At 38.2% G+C, this 16341-nt stretch overlaps 2 protein-coding genes across 2 annotated transcripts; one reads left to right on the top strand and one right to left on the bottom strand.

The window, feature by feature from the left end:
• Nucleotides 1-906: 906 nt before the first annotated feature.
• Nucleotides 907-3693, top strand: churc1 (churchill domain containing 1). The gene is made up of 4 exons (XM_038278716.1): nucleotides 907-1062; nucleotides 1134-1269; nucleotides 2602-2672; nucleotides 2758-3693. The coding sequence occupies exons 1-4, from the start codon at nucleotides 1024-1026 to the stop codon at nucleotides 2848-2850; spliced, it is 339 nt and encodes a 112-aa protein (XP_038134644.1). The 5' UTR covers nucleotides 907-1023; the 3' UTR covers nucleotides 2851-3693.
• Nucleotides 3694-4166: 473 nt separating this feature from the next.
• On the bottom strand, nucleotides 4167-13523 carry ttbk2b (tau tubulin kinase 2b). The gene is made up of 15 exons (XM_038278715.1): nucleotides 13349-13523; nucleotides 12824-12933; nucleotides 12574-12721; nucleotides 11453-11526; nucleotides 11219-11359; nucleotides 11008-11112; nucleotides 10737-10802; nucleotides 9708-9800; nucleotides 9493-9618; nucleotides 9238-9395; nucleotides 8783-8972; nucleotides 7577-7791; nucleotides 7024-7492; nucleotides 5869-6521; nucleotides 4167-5333 (listed from the first exon to the last, which is right to left on the bottom strand). The coding sequence occupies exons 2-15, from the start codon at nucleotides 12890-12892 to the stop codon at nucleotides 4985-4987; spliced, it is 2856 nt and encodes a 951-aa protein (XP_038134643.1). The 5' UTR covers nucleotides 12893-12933; nucleotides 13349-13523; the 3' UTR covers nucleotides 4167-4984.
• Nucleotides 13524-16341: the final 2818 nt, after the last annotated feature.

Here is a 16341-nt window from a genome sequence, read left to right as displayed (position 1 = left end):
GTGGCTTTACAGTATTCAAAGAAAAGTCGGTACAATCCAGATTACGTTTTGATCATACAAGGTTAAATAGCACATTATTTAAAATGGGGGAGATATCCAACAGGAAATTGTGATTTTTGTTTTCTAGAAGAGACAGTAAAACATGTTTTGTTAGTCTGTTTTAAATATTCCGTTGAGAGAAGGGAATTAGTCAATTACAAGAAAATAAATTGCAATTAAATATAAAAGATGTTTTGGACAAATTTCTACTTCTAATTATTTTTATTTATTTAATGAATTACCTTAAAACGAACTTGATTGGAAGAATATAAGATGTATTAACTTAATTATTATTATTATTATTTTTTATAATTTTTTTGTGGGAGAATGTATATATAGCGTCCCAAACCACACTCCTTTCCAGTAGATGGCGGTAATGCACATCAATAAGTTGCTTGACAACCGCCATAAAAAAGAATTTGAAATAAATTCTACTTCAACTCAAGAGATAAGTGTTATGTAATTGTTTTTCATTATCTTACATTAATCAATGCAATTAAGAGGATTTGAATCTTTTGGTTTTGTTGGTTTTTTTATTTGGTTTTGTTCAGTATAAGTAGGTAGTAGCCATTCAGATCAACACTCGATACCAGTTGGTGGCGGTAATGCACCAGTCCGTTGCGTGCCAACCACCAATAAATTTCCATAAAGAAGAAGAAGCTCTTTAAAAAAAGAAGAAATTTTGCTGAAAAGAGAGGAAAGAACTGGAAAGGGTACAGTTAATTTATTAAGGTAGCATCAATTACATGATATAGTTAAAGCACCTATTAAGTATTTTAAAGACACAAAATTAGATGAGAGGATTGTATTTAATTTAGCCTTTTTTTTCTGAATTACATCTCCATCCAGTTGATGGCGGTCATACACATACTCTGTAAACTGCCATAAAGCACCATAGAAGAAGAAAAAGAAGGAAATTTAGCTGTTTTGGGCGTGTTGCTGTGAAAGCTTTTTAGGTCTTACTGGATATGTTTTTAGGTCAAAATGTGCAACGGTTGTGTGCATAAAGAGTATCCAGACCGGGTAAGACGAGACTGCTGACTTATCTTTGAGAGTAACTTTAAACTGTATTTATATGTGGACACCTTTTTTAGGGTAACACTTGTCTGGAGAACGGCTCATACCTGATGAACTATCTGGGCTGTGCGAGCTGTCATCAGAGAGACTTCGTGTTGATCAGCAACAAGGCCACCGAGGATGAAGATGGGGAGGAACTCGTCACATATGACCGTTAGTGTCTGTTCTATTCACATCACCTCTAGACTGCAACAGTCCTCGTTGAAGCTGTGTTTGCATTTAGTCTCTTTAAAAAAAAAAAAAACTAAAAAAAAAAAAATTTGATTTAATGTCATTGACAAAACATAAAACAGTGCAAATATCTAGGGAAAGAGTAAACTTTTATAGCAACGTGTTAGATTAGGTTTTACAACGAATCTTGAAAAGTTTAATTTTGAAAAGATGCTTGGTAGTTAAATTTTTTTTCTGCAAATATTACATGTTTAAGTTCTACCATAGATGCCTTACTCATGAACCGCTTCTCTGTGCCTGAGGAAAACATCCCCATAGCATGAGCCTGCCTCCGCCGTGTTTTATGTTGGGGACAGTGGTGTCAAAAGTACACACATTTGTTGCTTAAGTTTAAAAACACTCTGGTAAAAGTTGAATTATCAACTTGACCCGTTTACTCAAGTAAAAGTGAAAAAGTATGTGCTCCAAAAACTACTTAAAGTATAAAAGTATAAAGTAACCTTTAAAAAAAACCAGCAAGATGCCACTATATGAATTGAAAGCTCAATTTTACGACTATTTGGAAAAATTCTTTGAGATAGGTCCAAGGATGAGGGAGGTCTTGTTGGTCTCCATCTCCCGATACGCTCTCGCCTGTGTCCGACCTTTCAGACATTTCAACATCTTTTTCTGAATCCAAAATTGTAGCATGATGATTCTGATGATTTCCTTTAGCTAACCAATGAGTGTTTGCGTTATATGACTCATCCAATTACACCAGTTTTCACAGATGTGGATGGCAACAATGATCTGCATTGGATGGCGCGCATGAAATAAATATTCATAAACATTAAACCGAAGCCAAGAGTAACGAGTAACGTTTGTTTTAAAAATGTAAGGAATAGAAAGTACAGATACTTGTGTGAAAATGTAATGAGTAGAAGTCAGATGTAGGAAGAAAAATAAGTAATGGAGTAAAGTATAGATACCTAAAGTGTACAGAAGTACAGTAACAAAGTATTTTTACTTCATTACTTGACACCTCTGGTTGGGGATAGTATGTTCAGGGTAACAGGTCATAGTTTTACTCATCTTTGTATGGTTAACAATCGCCCTCCCTGAGCTGATCAGTGCTGAAAAAAGCGGTTATTTTATGACCTCACCCTCCACAACTTAGCCCAGTATCTTTATGTGGCTGTATGTGTATTCTGTTCCCTTACAAACATCTGAGGCCCTTACAGATCATCTAGACTTTGTCCAATTTCTTTCAGTCAGGCTGTCTCCTTGGGCTCCATCATCTGCACTTTGACAATAATTTCACTGATCTCTTTCCAGATGTTTGCAAAAACTGCGACCACGTTATCGCCAGACACGAGTACACCTTCTCCGTTGTAGACGAATATCAGGTATCGTGTTAGATTACTTTACTGTTCTGGCAGTGTTCCACAGATTTGCTCAGAGGATCTTGTGTATCTGTATTGTGTGATGCAGGAGTACACCATGCTCTGCATGCTGTGTGGAAAGGCAGAGGACTCCATCAGCGTGTTGCCAGATGACCCCAGACAGTCTGCACCTCTCTTCTAAACCGCATGACAAACCTTAAAGGTTATCAACATGGATCTGACACTGGTCGCCCTTGAAGTGCTCCAACCATCGAATATTCAAAGGGTTTAGATCTCTCCCTGCACAAGAGTTTGCTGCTTGCTTTTAACTTATTTTGATATGCTCTTTGTTACATTGGCAGTTGAGCAGAACAGTCATTTTTTTTTAAATTTTATCAAGGACCAAAATCATCTATATTTTACTTGACAATTGACTGTTAATAAGATTTTTGTACTGTTTCACCGATTGATGTAAAGCCCAAATATATCTGCTGTTTACTTTTCCTCAAAAGGTTTGGTTTTGGATATATTTGATTCTAAGGAAAACTGGATTTTGTATTTGCCCAAGTTATCCTAGATATGAACGCTTGGTTAACTATGAGCAACTTACTAAAACAGAACATTTCTGATGGGGTAGGAATACTTTTTACAGTGTATTCCTAGGTGCTCCTCTATAAATAAATATATAAGTTAAGTTTAATACAAAATGCAAATATTATATATTCAAAGCATCTAATCCTCTTCTATCTTTTTGCCTTCTTTCCAGATGTGTACATTTTGCATGTTTGTAAATCACGGCTCTGGATGGTAAAGGCAGAGCCTCAGTAGAGCTGCTATCTTCCCTCTGGTATCACAGCTGGACATATTTTACTAGGCAAACATTTCTGCTCTCAAAATCTTTTATGATCCTTCAGTTATATTTTATATTTCTAACTAAAAGCCTTGTTGTGAGTTTCAGAAGCTATAAATGATAGTAAAACTGAAAAAAAAAAAAAATAAACAACTTTGCGTTCCAAATCTATAAATGTGTCTAACTTTTTCAGCTGAATTACTGAAATAATTTGATATTCTAAGTGATTTTTTTTTATAAAGCCACTGTGGTTTAAATATTTTCAATAATTGACCATAAAAATAAAGGGGAAAAAGCTGCTGGTGTCTTGGCAGAGGTAGCTTATAATCCAGCAGGAAATAAAGGTTTCAGGATTATCCTGTTTATGCATCAAAGCAAATGTGCTTAAACCCTTATATGATTTTTCCATCCCATCAAACAGATCATTTTAGTCGATGCATTTAAAAAAAAAATGTGAATTTTCCCTTTTGATGCCTTCTATAAATGGGGGGAAGAAAAAATGGATTTATCAGTATTTGAGCTTCTTATCAATGATCAACAGGAAAACTAAGATTTTCAATTCTTTTAACTGAATATTATAATAAAATGTCATTAAAATTTCAGACTCCAATCTTAGCAATTCACATTACATTATATTAAAAAAAAAAGCCTCTGCTTAGAACAATGGATTGACTGTACCGGTCAAATCTACCTTTATTGAAATATGTTTAGTTTCCATTCAGATCCACATAGTTTCTAATTTTCTCTCCTTTTATATCTGGTCAAGTATTCCATTTACCACCACACCCGCCTCAACTAACACCTGAAAGACATTCCATATTCCATTAAATTAAATCAGAACCAGTTCAGTAAAACACATATATGCTTCAGCAGATTGTACAAATAAATAAAATAAAAAAAAACTATGTAAGGATATTCATGCATGATTACAATACTGCTCTTAACATACATTCTTAGAAGCTGGTAGAGCGTGATAATATCTTCCTATAAAAGTAAAAGCACACTACAACACTAAGATAAGCAAAAAATGAGCAGCTTCTCATCAAATACAAGGATTAGTCGTCTGAGGACATGACGTCTGTGCAGCATGCGCCGGCTCTGTACATTAATGCTGATTTACACAAACCGATTGCATGGTTGGTTACCGTTCTAGTGGTTCTACAGTGAACACATGGTTTATATATTTAGTGCTCTTTTTGCTAATAGTACATATCTACAGTTAGTTGGGTTTATTTTACATCTTAAGTATTAAACATGATTATTTTGGTTTCATTAGTCCTAAATATAGATTGATTAGAGTGAAATGAGAGGTAAAGTTGGCAATCTTGACATTTTCTCCACTTTTTCACATCTGAATAAATAAATAAATACATTTTTATCATACATTTTACATTAAATACAGTACATTCCCTTCAGTAAATGTTATATTTACACATGCTAACAGACATGGTGGTTGGGGTGAGTCAGTCGTATGTGAGTTCAGTCATCAAGTCAATTTTCCGTAGGCTTTACCCTCATAGAGCAGAGCTTTTCCTCTGGAGCCAAGACCCCACTGGGCCGGCCCCGGAGAGGCCCTGTCCTGCGGCTGAGGGTGTCGAGGGGGCGGGGAGCCCGACAGACTTGATGGAGAGCGGCTACGTTCCTGCAGGGCGGTGCTGTCACGGAGCTCCTGTCGGGAGGGGGAGGAGCTTAAAGAGCGCTGCAGGGAGGAGGAGCTGCGAGGGCGAGGAGGAGGGCTGAAGAGCATCCCGCCACGATCCTGCATCAGCTGGGTCAGGCTGGCGAGAAAGTCTGCGTCGCTGGTGCTGCTGGCGCGCACCCTCAGACGCCGCCGTCTGGAGAGAGATTTGAGAAATGTAAATTCCTTCAAATCATTTCAAGAATCAAAACAGCTGTTGATAAATATGTAACTACTTTAGTTTCAGACCGAACCTATCGAGACAAAAGGTTTGATTCTTAAATACAAAATTGATGTGTTTTCTGTTCAGTTTCTGCTTTATTTCTACTCTAAACAAGTTTCAGAGTATAGCACGTTTTAGAGTATATGTCAGCTAAAATGTTTCAGCCCTTGTAGGAATGTCACTCTAGAGAAGCATTTAAGGTTGGCAAAGAAAAAAAGTTCATTATTTCTTTATATCTAAACCAATCGAGTGAAATAAATCATTCTAATTTTATCGGCTGTTATTTGCACATTTCTGAAACAGGCAAACCAGAAACTAAATTACATTAAAACCAGCAGCCAGGCAGAGATGTAGGCTGTTCCTTTGTAAACCACAGCAAACTCCTGCCTCATTCTAATCACACTTCAGGGGTCATAGTAATTTTGAGGGAAATACTCTCATCTTGATGGTATTTGTGCAGCTTATATACCTGCTGTCCACACATGGACGGACTGGGGGTTTCCCAGGAGGTGGCCGAGGCAAAAACCTTCCGCTGAGCTGCTCCGGGAGAAACGTGGCGCTGACAGGACGAGGGATTTTACTTCTACTTCCGGATGAGGAGGATAGGGACAGGGGGTCTTCTCCCACACAGTCAGACCTAGAGCCACGTTCTGAGGAAAGCCTGTCTCTGGGCAGAGCGCAGGGCAGGTTGTCACAGGACAAAGAGGGAGAGGGAGAGTGTGTGGGAGAGCCGACCACTGGGCTGCTCCAGCGGTGGCGTCGCTCCACATTCGGGTCCCTGCTCGGAGAGTCCAGCGGATTGCTGGGATCTCTCACCGGGATCCGACTTAGTCTCGGAGAAGACGGGGAGTCCCTTCGTTTTAGCAGAGCAGGAGGCGGGGAAGATGAGACGGTGACGGTGCTCTCCACGGCGCCCCCTGCTGTGTCAGCAGGAGGCTGCTGATTTGGCTCTGAGGAGCGGTCAGGCAAACCTGAATCGCTTTCTGGGTCTCTGTCGTTGGTCAGGTGAGACGTAGGGCCTTTGGCAGGGATTAACTCTGGCACTGAGTCCAACCTCCTTCTGTCCTTCAAGCCTTCCTCAGCAACTTCCTCAGGTTTGCAGCTAGGTGCTTCATCATTCTTCTGTACAGGAGAGAGTGGTGCAAAGTTGGAGGACTGAAAACAGTTATAGACATTATTCAAACTGTAAGAAGAGCTTTAAAAGTAAGTTCTATAATATTTTTAGTTGAGTCTTTTTATCTGAATTCATGTAATTTCTGTTTTTAAGTGTCAGCAGTTCATAAATCAACTAAAACCTAACTAGGATCAACCTGAAATGCATCTGCTTGAATTTTGTGATGCCATCGTTTGAATAAGTCCAATTGAAAATGAAAGTAAAACGATCGATTGAGTTGGACAAAGATTTACATTTCAATGTCATAATTTAAAGGTTAACAGTAAATTTTAATTACAGTAAAACACATTTATTTGACAAAGAAATCTGGATTTTAATCCCAGTTAACAGAATAAGATAACACTGAGCTTGCTCCATGTGCAGCTGACCTAAAGTTCAGACTAATTTGTTGAGATCAGAGTCCTGCTGCTTCTCATTATGTCCTAGTAGAAAGAAATCTTGTTATCCTACCTGCTCCATCTGGGATCTCCCCATTAAGACAGAAGGCATCTGTCCCAGCATCCCCGGCAGCCTCCTGTGGCCCAGTAACCATGTGCCGGGCACCGCCATCTGTAACAGGACTGGGCTGTTGGGTACTGCAGGACTGGCCTCGCCATCCGGCTCATTGGACTTATTCTCAGCTCTTTCAGCCCCACAGGGGCCTGACTTGTCCTCGCATTGGGATGCTGCCTGAAGTTTGCCTCCTCCTGAGCTGTTGACCTGCTCCAGCTCCAGCATCACCCACTCCTGAGAGTCCGCCTCCTGAGGCACAGGGCTAAAGTTCACTGCAACAAAGCCGCTGCTCGCCGCAGCTTCCTCCGGGTCAGGAGTTGCTGTTCCAGACTGTTCCTCATTGCAGGAAGGCTTCTGCTGCTCCTGTCCATTCTCGGGAATGGGCGTCTCCCCAACGTGACAGAGGACCGGACGCTGTTTGCCCAAGCTGACAGAAAGAAGGAGAATCAATAATGACATTTGCTTTAGGTTTCAGTTTTTGCTAATAGTATTTTTTACAAGGAGCTCTTACTATGCTTCAAACAAACGTTCAATGGTGGGCTTTGGCTCAGGCACGAGTCTATTTTCAAACGCCAAGCTCTGGCTGTGCCTCATCCTGCGGAGCAGCGGTGCAGCTCGGTCTAGGAACATCGTCTCAGATCGTACCCGTCTGGGTGAACTCTGCACAGAGCCGGTGTTCGGACTCTGGTTCCCCTGGTTCTGGCTGTGTTCATCCTCACTCACTACCTGAAGAACAGCAACAAGGACACATCCTATAATCCATAAAATAATACAGTGGCACCTTAGAAAACTGCAAACATGGATCCCACTCAGATTCAGAATTCAATTTAAAATTATTCTCTTTACGTTAAAGGTCATCCACTACATCTCACCTTCCTATCAGATCGTCCTCCTCAGTTCATCTCTCTGTTCCCTTATTCCGCCTCAGTACCTTTGGGAGCAGAGCTTTCTCTCACTCTGCCCCCAAACTCTGGATTATTCTCCCATCGGATATCCATAATGTTTACAATATTAATATTAACAATATATCAATATTGATCCGTGCGCCGGACTGGAATTGTGACAGGCAGCCCGGGCCACAGGCGGTTACGCTCTACCCCTTCTATTCATTTGGCTAGCTAATCTGAATCGTTCGATTCCATTTCGAGAGCGAGATCATCTGTGATAGTAGCACTAGACATCTTCCAGGCATGCGAATAAAACTAGCAGCAGTTCAGCGAACAGGATGAATGAACAGTAGCCGGCGCGCGCGGATGACATCATACACACGCCGCTTTGTTTTAAAAAAATATGAATATTAAAAAATACAACCGCGGATGTCTGGGGGACAGTGATTCGCCTACATGTTATGCATGCTGGCGTACCATAAATGATAAATTATGAACAGTTTAGTTTGTGCCTTCAAGTCGTTGCCCATAGGAAGACGTTACTTGGATATAACCTAACGGAATATCTTCAGAACATCTCCAAATGACGCAAAACTCATATGGGTGAGTAGAACATGATGTAATAATGTAAAATCAAGGGGCCAATGTAAAAAACACGGTGTTTCCCTTTAAGCTTTGTTTTATCCTGAGAAAAAAATTATAAATTCTAACTTAGTGAAGAAAAATTAAACACTTAAAATGAATAAAGTGTTCACAAACTTCAGCACAGAACTGAATGTAGAAGCTTCTGAGCTTCATGTGGGACGTTCATAGTAAACAACAATCCTGACCTTCCCGATCAGTGGCTGAGGATGTTTAAGGTTGCGGTTGCGATCCATCTCCTCCCACACGTCTCCACCGGCGGTGGTCGGTGTGGGGATGGGGGGGCAGTTATCGGCGTCGCTGAGGCGTTCCCCTTGAAGGACGTCCTCTGTGTTTTCTCTCTGCAGCTCACCCGGCAGCACTGAGGCATTGGCCATGCTGGAGAATGATAAGAGGGAAGGTCACTCTGAGGTTCATTTCCACTAAATCCTTTAGAGCTGTGATTTTCCAGGGATCTCTGAGTCTGCAGATTCCTGCTCTAAAAACAGCAGCACCTATGCTTTATGCTGGAACATGGTTCCAACAGAGTGTGACGGAGAACTGAATATCATCCTAACGGCATAAAATCTACCTAGAGGGAATAATAAAAATGATTGCAGTAATAACTATAAACGTGAAGAGAGATTTCTTCAGCTTCAATTACCCGAGGTAAGCTGGGGTGAGGCGAGTAAGCTGCTGAGCAGTGTTTGCTGCGGCACTGATGGTCAGCACATCCTCCGAGTTACATTTCTCCCAGTCGTACGGGTCGTTCTCCAACACATTGTTGCTCTTCATGGCCTTCTCAAACACAGACATCAGGAGCTGTTTCATAAAAACAAAGCAGTTATCAGCATTTTAAGCTTGGAGACACCGAAAACAGGGCAGAGAAAATGTTTCAAAACAAAAGAAAAAAATAAACCTGATAGTCGGGTTTGGTGAAGTAATCCAAGGTCAAGATGTGATCCAAGAAAGTGTTGAATTCTAGAGGAAGGTGCTTTAGCATTAGCCGGTGGTCATACGTCTCTTTTAGATTTCCTACTTGTTCCTAAGATGAGAGAGGGGTCAGAAAATAAGCAGCTGAAGCCATCTGTGAACACTGGTTATAGAACAAATTGAAAGAAAACAGGTGCATACTTTGTCTTTAATTTTTCTCCAGGGAAGCTGTCCAACCATGAACTCAACCAGCATGTAGAAGAGGGACCACAGGTCATCATGGCGACCCATCTCCTGCAAATACACACAGATGAGTATAAGGGAGACTAGATGCACCTTTTAAAAAAAGTGTTATATTAAAATAATATGATCCAGTTACTCAATATAAAGAAACAACAAGCATTTTCAGCAGACTAACTATTTAGGAAATAAATGACTTAAAGTAATAACAACGCATCCCATATTTATTCAGTTATTTCTGAAAACGGTTGCTCCCATGTCTGATAAGCCTCTCTTTACTCTAAAGAGTAGGGTTATGCTCTGAGGCACACTGGAGCAGATACCAGCTGCTTTCCAGCTAACATTCACCTCCTGGTTAAAAGGCTGGATTATTCACAGCTGTACGTACATCTACTAGCAAGACAGCTGTGCTTTAAATCCAGTTGGATGTGCAAAACCTAAACAATATGCTGAATATGTGAGTGAAACCAAATACAGTCATGAGGCTTAAAGCTGACCAGAGTCACACTGATTTCTGAAACAGCACCTATGGTTACTTGCATGTGAAATAATAAGTGTTGCTAACTTTTCCAAACACTATTAAATCCAATAAAAGAAATGAAACTTATAAATATATATTTTTTTCAGTTTTCATTATTTTATTATTTAATATTTTCTTCACTTCTATTTCTCCAACCTGTGTTTAAGATGTCTCCATTCCAGTGCAATCTTTAATATCTAGGGCAGAATAAGGCTTAGCCCCTAATGTAATCAATGTGAACAGAACTTTTTACCAAGCTTGTATACAACAACATATTTCAAAGTGAAAAAAGCAAATTTTAACTTTCTGATGTAAAGGCTGCAAAGAGAAAAAAAAGGAAAGACTGCTGCCACCATGGCTGGAGTCAGAGAGTGTAAAATTGAAAATACTACATTTTCTCAGTAAACGGAACAAACTAATATATTCCAAACCATTTGTGGGACAGTCTACGTGTTTTGGTAAAATCTCACCTTATTCTTATGAGCATTGACTGAAGCATATCGCACCGTTCCTCTGAAACCTGCCACAGGACGAGGCTGAAAGAGAATGACTATTTACTAGAATACAATCACACTGTAATACTCGTACTTTAAAAAGTGCCTCAAAAAAAATATAGCTTCATTTGACATGCTAGTTTTTATTTCAAAAACTGTCATGTTTGTTAATATTTCTCTCAAAATTATTGACAGATGTTCTATTTTTTATTTAAGAAGCCCAAATAGTTGTAATTATAGCACTTACTGGACGGACTTCCTGGTTGGAGTTGGTAAACTGTCGAGCTAATCCGAAATCCAACATATAGCAGCATCGGCAGGTACTGGCAAGTCGTCCCATAGCAAAGTTTGACTGCAAAGTTGACAGAAAAACAAGTTCACATTAGTTTAATTAAGAATTAGCTTATAATATGCAGATGATCTATCACACACAAATCACACCGTAAAGATAAACATACAGGCTTAATGTCACGGTGAAGGAAGCCCACAGAATGGATGCTCTCAATGGCTTTTAAAATCTGCTTCCCCAGCCTCAAAGTCGTGGAGATTGAAAAAGTACCGCGGCTCATTGTTCTTCGCAGATCTGCCAGATTCCTCCCCTATGAAAAGGATTTTAATATTGCATAAACAAAATGATCAAATATTCCGAATGGGTTAAACACCATTCAAGAGTTAGACAGCGAGAGTGTCACCTGCAGCTCCATTACTACGTAATTGAAGCGGTCGTTTCTGCCGCAGCCAACGAAGCGGCAAACATGATCTTTTCCTGTTCAAAAAGGAAGACACAGATTTAAATCTGTTAACAGAAATGCGGTGTGCTGGTTTCAGACATAAAGATGTGTGAAAACACAAGCAGACACAGATTATGTCATTGCAATGAATCTTCATTTATTTAACAAAAATTTTTTTTAATTCTGAGCAAAATAGGAATAGATGGGCTTAAAAAAAAAAAGATTATTTATATATATATATATATATATATATATATATATATATAGACTGCATTTCAAACAGGATTTATTGATTTCCTTGGATGGATGTAGATGCAAAACCAAACAGCACTGCACTGCTGAGTACATCAACTGAACATTTTGATTAGGAAATGGAGGCTATGAGAACTTAGAAGTGGGAGAGATCTAAAGCAAAAAGAAGATAGCATTTAGAAAATGTGACAGCATTACTAGCCAAATAATGGCACCAAATAATCAGAAAATAATACACTATTGATGATACAACACTTTCTGAACATATTTTAATTCAGGCTGGATAAAAGGATTACTTGTTCACTGGAAAGTTTTGAAAAGTAGGAAAAGTATAAGTTTTGTTAAAAGAAAATCTGAGAGTTAAGAGCTAATGGTTATTGGAAAGATATGTTGTATGATTCAGACTGTATAAACCAAACTGGTTTGTTAAATTGGTATTATTTATTAACTACCTCATTAAAATACCGACTTATGAATACATCAGTCTCTAACATGATATTTGAACTGTTAGATTTCATTTTTGCTTTGGTATGTGTCTTAACCTTTAAAAAAAAACACACCTTATTTGTCAAAATTGGAATTGCCAATTCAGACCAAAGAAAAAAAAACAGTGTTTACCAGAAGAGGAATGCAGAATTCCTTTTTAATAGTTTACAGATTTAGATCCACCAGAAACTCTTGAACAACTGATTATATTTCACCTCAGTAGACCGAACATTATGTTGAATTTTCATCTGCCAAGAGTGTGAATCATTTTGCAGCAAATTACAAGTTATAAATTATTCATAAAGAGACTCTTGAGTTACATTCTACGATTTCTCATATCTTACCCTGAAGCTTCTTTAGCACTGCCACCTCCATCTTTAGCACCTGTTTGGGCTGCTGAGCAGATTCCACCTTCAAGGCAACAGTGGCTTGGCTCAGCTGATCCAGGACCTCATAGATCTCCCCAAACCCACCTCCTCCTATCTTTTTGGCCTAAACATCAGGTTGGAAAGTTAAGCCATGATATTTGTTGGAGAGAGAACAAACAAAGTTATGCATTCATAAATCTGATTACTTTAAAGCAATGACACCTACCACTTTCCACCTGTCCCTGACCACATCACCCACTGATAGGATGTCCGTGTGCTCTACAGCTCCACTCATCCTGGGTGCTCTCTGCTGGCATCAGTGTCACAAGCACCTCACTAAGAAAAAAAAAATAATAATAATAATAACAACAACAACAAACCTCAGCAGCTTCATAACAGTGGGTCATTTATGTTGTAGCAAACACTGTACAGCCACACAATGACCCATGAGCATTTCACCGTTTCCATGGAACACTTATAAGACGCTAGCTAGATAGAAGGATATAAGCTAGCAGGGTTTTTCTTTTTATTTAAAGCAGAGCCAAAGCACTGCATAGCCAAAAGAGCAGAGCAGGAATCAGAGGGTGGGGAAAGATTCGACCAGTTTGATGCGATTACATAACTGAAACAGCATAAAAATCTTGTTTAAATGTCTCCGTTCGTCCTGGCAGTTAGCTAATTAGCATGCTTCCTGGTGGATAACCGTTAGGAGGCAGCCTTCTCCATTTTTTTTTTTTTTTTTTTTTTTTACCTGGCTTTGATGCAGCTCTGCGACACCGGTTAGTGTGTAACATCCAAGCAGACTCCATATTTCCAAACCACCCAGAGGTAGATGAGTCTTTTCAAACTCCTTCTTATTTACCAGACCAAACATGGGTGCTGGTGGTGGACCATAGCTGAGATTAGCTGTCCGAGTTAGCCAGCGGGCTGCTAAGGAACGATGAGCTGTGACGCCACATGTCTTGCGGCTTCTGATTGGTTGAGACACTCCTGCATCCCCAAAACAGAGATCAGGAGTTATCAAATAGTACAGCAAATTAGTTTATTATATAAATAGTCTAGCTTTGTAGAAACTAATCAGGTAATTTTTCTTACAATAACAGACAGTTAAACTATAGAGGATAGATCCATTCTCCAGCCCACAGGATATAAACATAAACCTCGCTTTATTTTCTGGTTCATATCTTTAAGTTGCTTAAATTTCTACTTGGAAAAAACAAATTTTAGACACAAACTAACGTTACAAAGCATCATTTAAGCTACCATTACTCATGCTTTTGTTCTTGTATTTTTTTCATGTCAATAGATAAAAAAAAAAGAACATACAAGACTGTTTTTTGCCACGTTTTTTCAGATTTTACTAAACTATAGGACAAATGCACACTTCATAACTATTGCATTTTATTGAGATTTTACGTTTGATGATTATTTTCAAATTAGAATAGGAATAAAAAATTTGAAAGTTTTAGAGGGTATTTGCATTTGATCGTCTTTAGTCTGTTGCCCCTTATGAGTGTTGTGGAACTCCCTTCATAAGACTCCAAATTAGCAAATACAGTTCATATGTACTAAACAAAAACAATATCATTTAACAATTTTTTATTTTTTTAACAAGTTTGCCCAATTAGGGAACTAACCCAATAAAGCAGATCTTTATTTATATTTATTTTCCTAATTAGTGGAACAAATCACCAGTTTTATCACAGTACTTGTTAGATCAGTTTGCTTGGATGGTGAAAAGATGCTTGCCAATATATCACAAAGTTTGTCACGATGCAATTTCCATTTGTTTCAGTTCACAAGTCTGTGATGGATGTGATGCAATGTCATCTGTGCATCTAACTCAATGACTAACATTGATATAAACTCACAACATAAAACAACTCAACTATACTGGACCAGGCATCAAACTCTGTTATTGAAAATTATATTTTAATTTCTTAAAGAAAAGAATAATAATAGATTGCAGCCATGTAAATTTCAAATGAAAGTGGATCTTAAACATGACAATAAATTAATACAAATGAATTCATTTTGAGTTAATGGCTTTGGATAATTAATAATTTAATCAATGTATTTATTGTGGATCAGTGTATTGCTACACTTTTCATTTTTATGGATTTTTGGGGGGGGAAAGGGTTGATCATGTTGTATTTACCTTTGATAGTTTCTCAGTGTGGGGAGTTTAACTGAAGCACAGATGCAATGTCACTGACAAAGACATCTTTGTTGAAAGACAGTCAGAACAAGACGTGTTTTACATCTGTCATCAGACTGTAAGAGAATCACAGATGAGAAATAAAAAAACAACTTTTGGCCTATTTTTACGATGATATGGTTGATGGGGAACTTTTCTGTAGAGTAAAACATGCCAGTGGCATCATTTTGTTGTAGGGATGCTATTTTATTCAAGTGAGAGTTTGAAGCAACTCAGAGGGGATGAGCTAAATAAAAAAAGAAAATGTAAGAAGCTTCATAGTATTTAAGACAAAGTCTGTTTTCTAAAGTCTAGCAGAGCAAATACTTTAATTACACAGTAAAGGCTCCAATGTGATGGTTTGTCTTAACTTGTTCTCAGCTATCAGGAGAAACTTGTTCATTCCAACCCTGAAAGAGAGTCTTAATGTTTCCTGGCCTCTGCTGTGTTAGCTGGAAGCTCCCTGAAATATGTAACATATAATTGTGTTATATTTGGAGAGATACGTTCATATTCTTACAGTGGCAGACCTCTTGGTTAAAATGAAGAATAATGCAGTTTGTAATCAGTTGAGAAGTTGCTTGAATTTTATGGAGGACCAATCCTGCCATAATTAAAAATACACCAAGAAATGGACAAATGACTCTCTAATATAATTAGTTGGCAAATTTGATCTCTGCACTTTTATACTTATTCTTTCCATTTTTAGTCTTTTTTTTTTTTTTTACTGCTGTATGCTATGCTAATGCTGTATTTTTCCATAGATAATTTATTACAAGTAAATGATTGGTGTTTAATTGTTCTCTTTTATTTATTTATTTCCTTCCCTCTCTTTTTTTTTTTTTTTTACCACCAAAATGTGCTTAAAAACTTGCTTTCCCCCTCAAAATATATTATCTGATTAGATTAGTGTTCTGTTTTGTGGAATACCAATCTTGCCATAATACAAAATACACAAAGAAATGGAAAAAAAGGCCGTTTAGAATAATGCATTACTCAAATATAAGCTTAAAATGTAAATGACTGATCCAGTAAATACAATTAACTGATCAAAATTAGGGTTATATATGTAAATGGTTAAATTAATTACATATAAGTAAATATTTGTATATATCTTTTATTTTCACTGTTCTATTTAATCTCCTTACTGTTATTCTAGTTATATAGTCAAACGATGAATATTCTGTCATATTTTTTTGAACTGAAATGCTCTATTTTTCCTTTGGTTATTTATTACAAGTACTTTCCTAACTCTTTTATTTCTTGCTTAGTCTCTTTACCGCCCAAAACAGGCTATTAAACATGTTTCCCCCCTTTAAAATACATGTTATAATTAGTTTAGAGTGCTGTATATTGCAATAATTAAGAGGCTAAAAATGATTTGACCTACGTGGTTGTGAAATCTTGATTGTGGCTCAATAACGACCTTTAGCAGCGTGGCGGGACTCCGCATCCGGGACAAACTGATGAGTAAAACAAGCGTCCACGGAGTTAACGTTGGGCCCGACAGAGGACTGGATTGGACAGCAGGATGTGACTTGAGCTGT

The sequence above is a fragment of the Cyprinodon tularosa genome, unplaced genomic scaffold, assembly GCF_016077235.1.
Source record: "Cyprinodon tularosa strain WSP-4 unplaced genomic scaffold, ASM1607723v1 ctg143, whole genome shotgun sequence".
Classification (NCBI taxonomy): Eukaryota; Metazoa; Chordata; class Actinopteri; order Cyprinodontiformes; family Cyprinodontidae; genus Cyprinodon; species Cyprinodon tularosa.
Note: the sequence above shows the minus strand (reverse complement) of the source record. Positions and strands in the feature narration are given on the sequence as shown.

What these genes read in the sequence shown, in the direction of transcription:
- churc1 (XM_038278716.1), top strand. Translation starts at nt 1,024, where the DNA reads ATGTGCAACGGTTGTGTGCATAAAGAGTATCCAGACCGG. An exon ending in ATAAAGAGTATCCAGACCGG is followed by an intron (nt 1,063 to 1,133) that starts GTAAGACGAGAC and finishes CACCTTTTTTAG; the next exon opens with GGTAACACTTGTCTGGAGAA. An exon ending in CCGTTGTAGACGAATATCAG is followed by an intron (nt 2,673 to 2,757) that starts GTATCGTGTTAG and finishes TGTGTGATGCAG; the next exon opens with GAGTACACCATGCTCTGCAT.
- ttbk2b (XM_038278715.1), bottom strand. Translation starts at nt 12,892, where the DNA reads ATGAGTGGAGCTGTAGAGCACACGGACATCCTATCAGTGGGTGATGTG. An exon ending in CCAACCAGGAAGTCCGTCCA is followed by an intron (nt 10,803 to 11,007) that starts GTAAGTGCTATA and finishes ATTCTCTTTCAG; the next exon opens with CCTCGTCCTGTGGCAGGTTT. An exon ending in CGTCCATGTGTGGACAGCAG is followed by an intron (nt 5,334 to 5,868) that starts GTATATAAGCTG and finishes ATCTCTCTCCAG; the next exon opens with ACGGCGGCGTCTGAGGGTGC.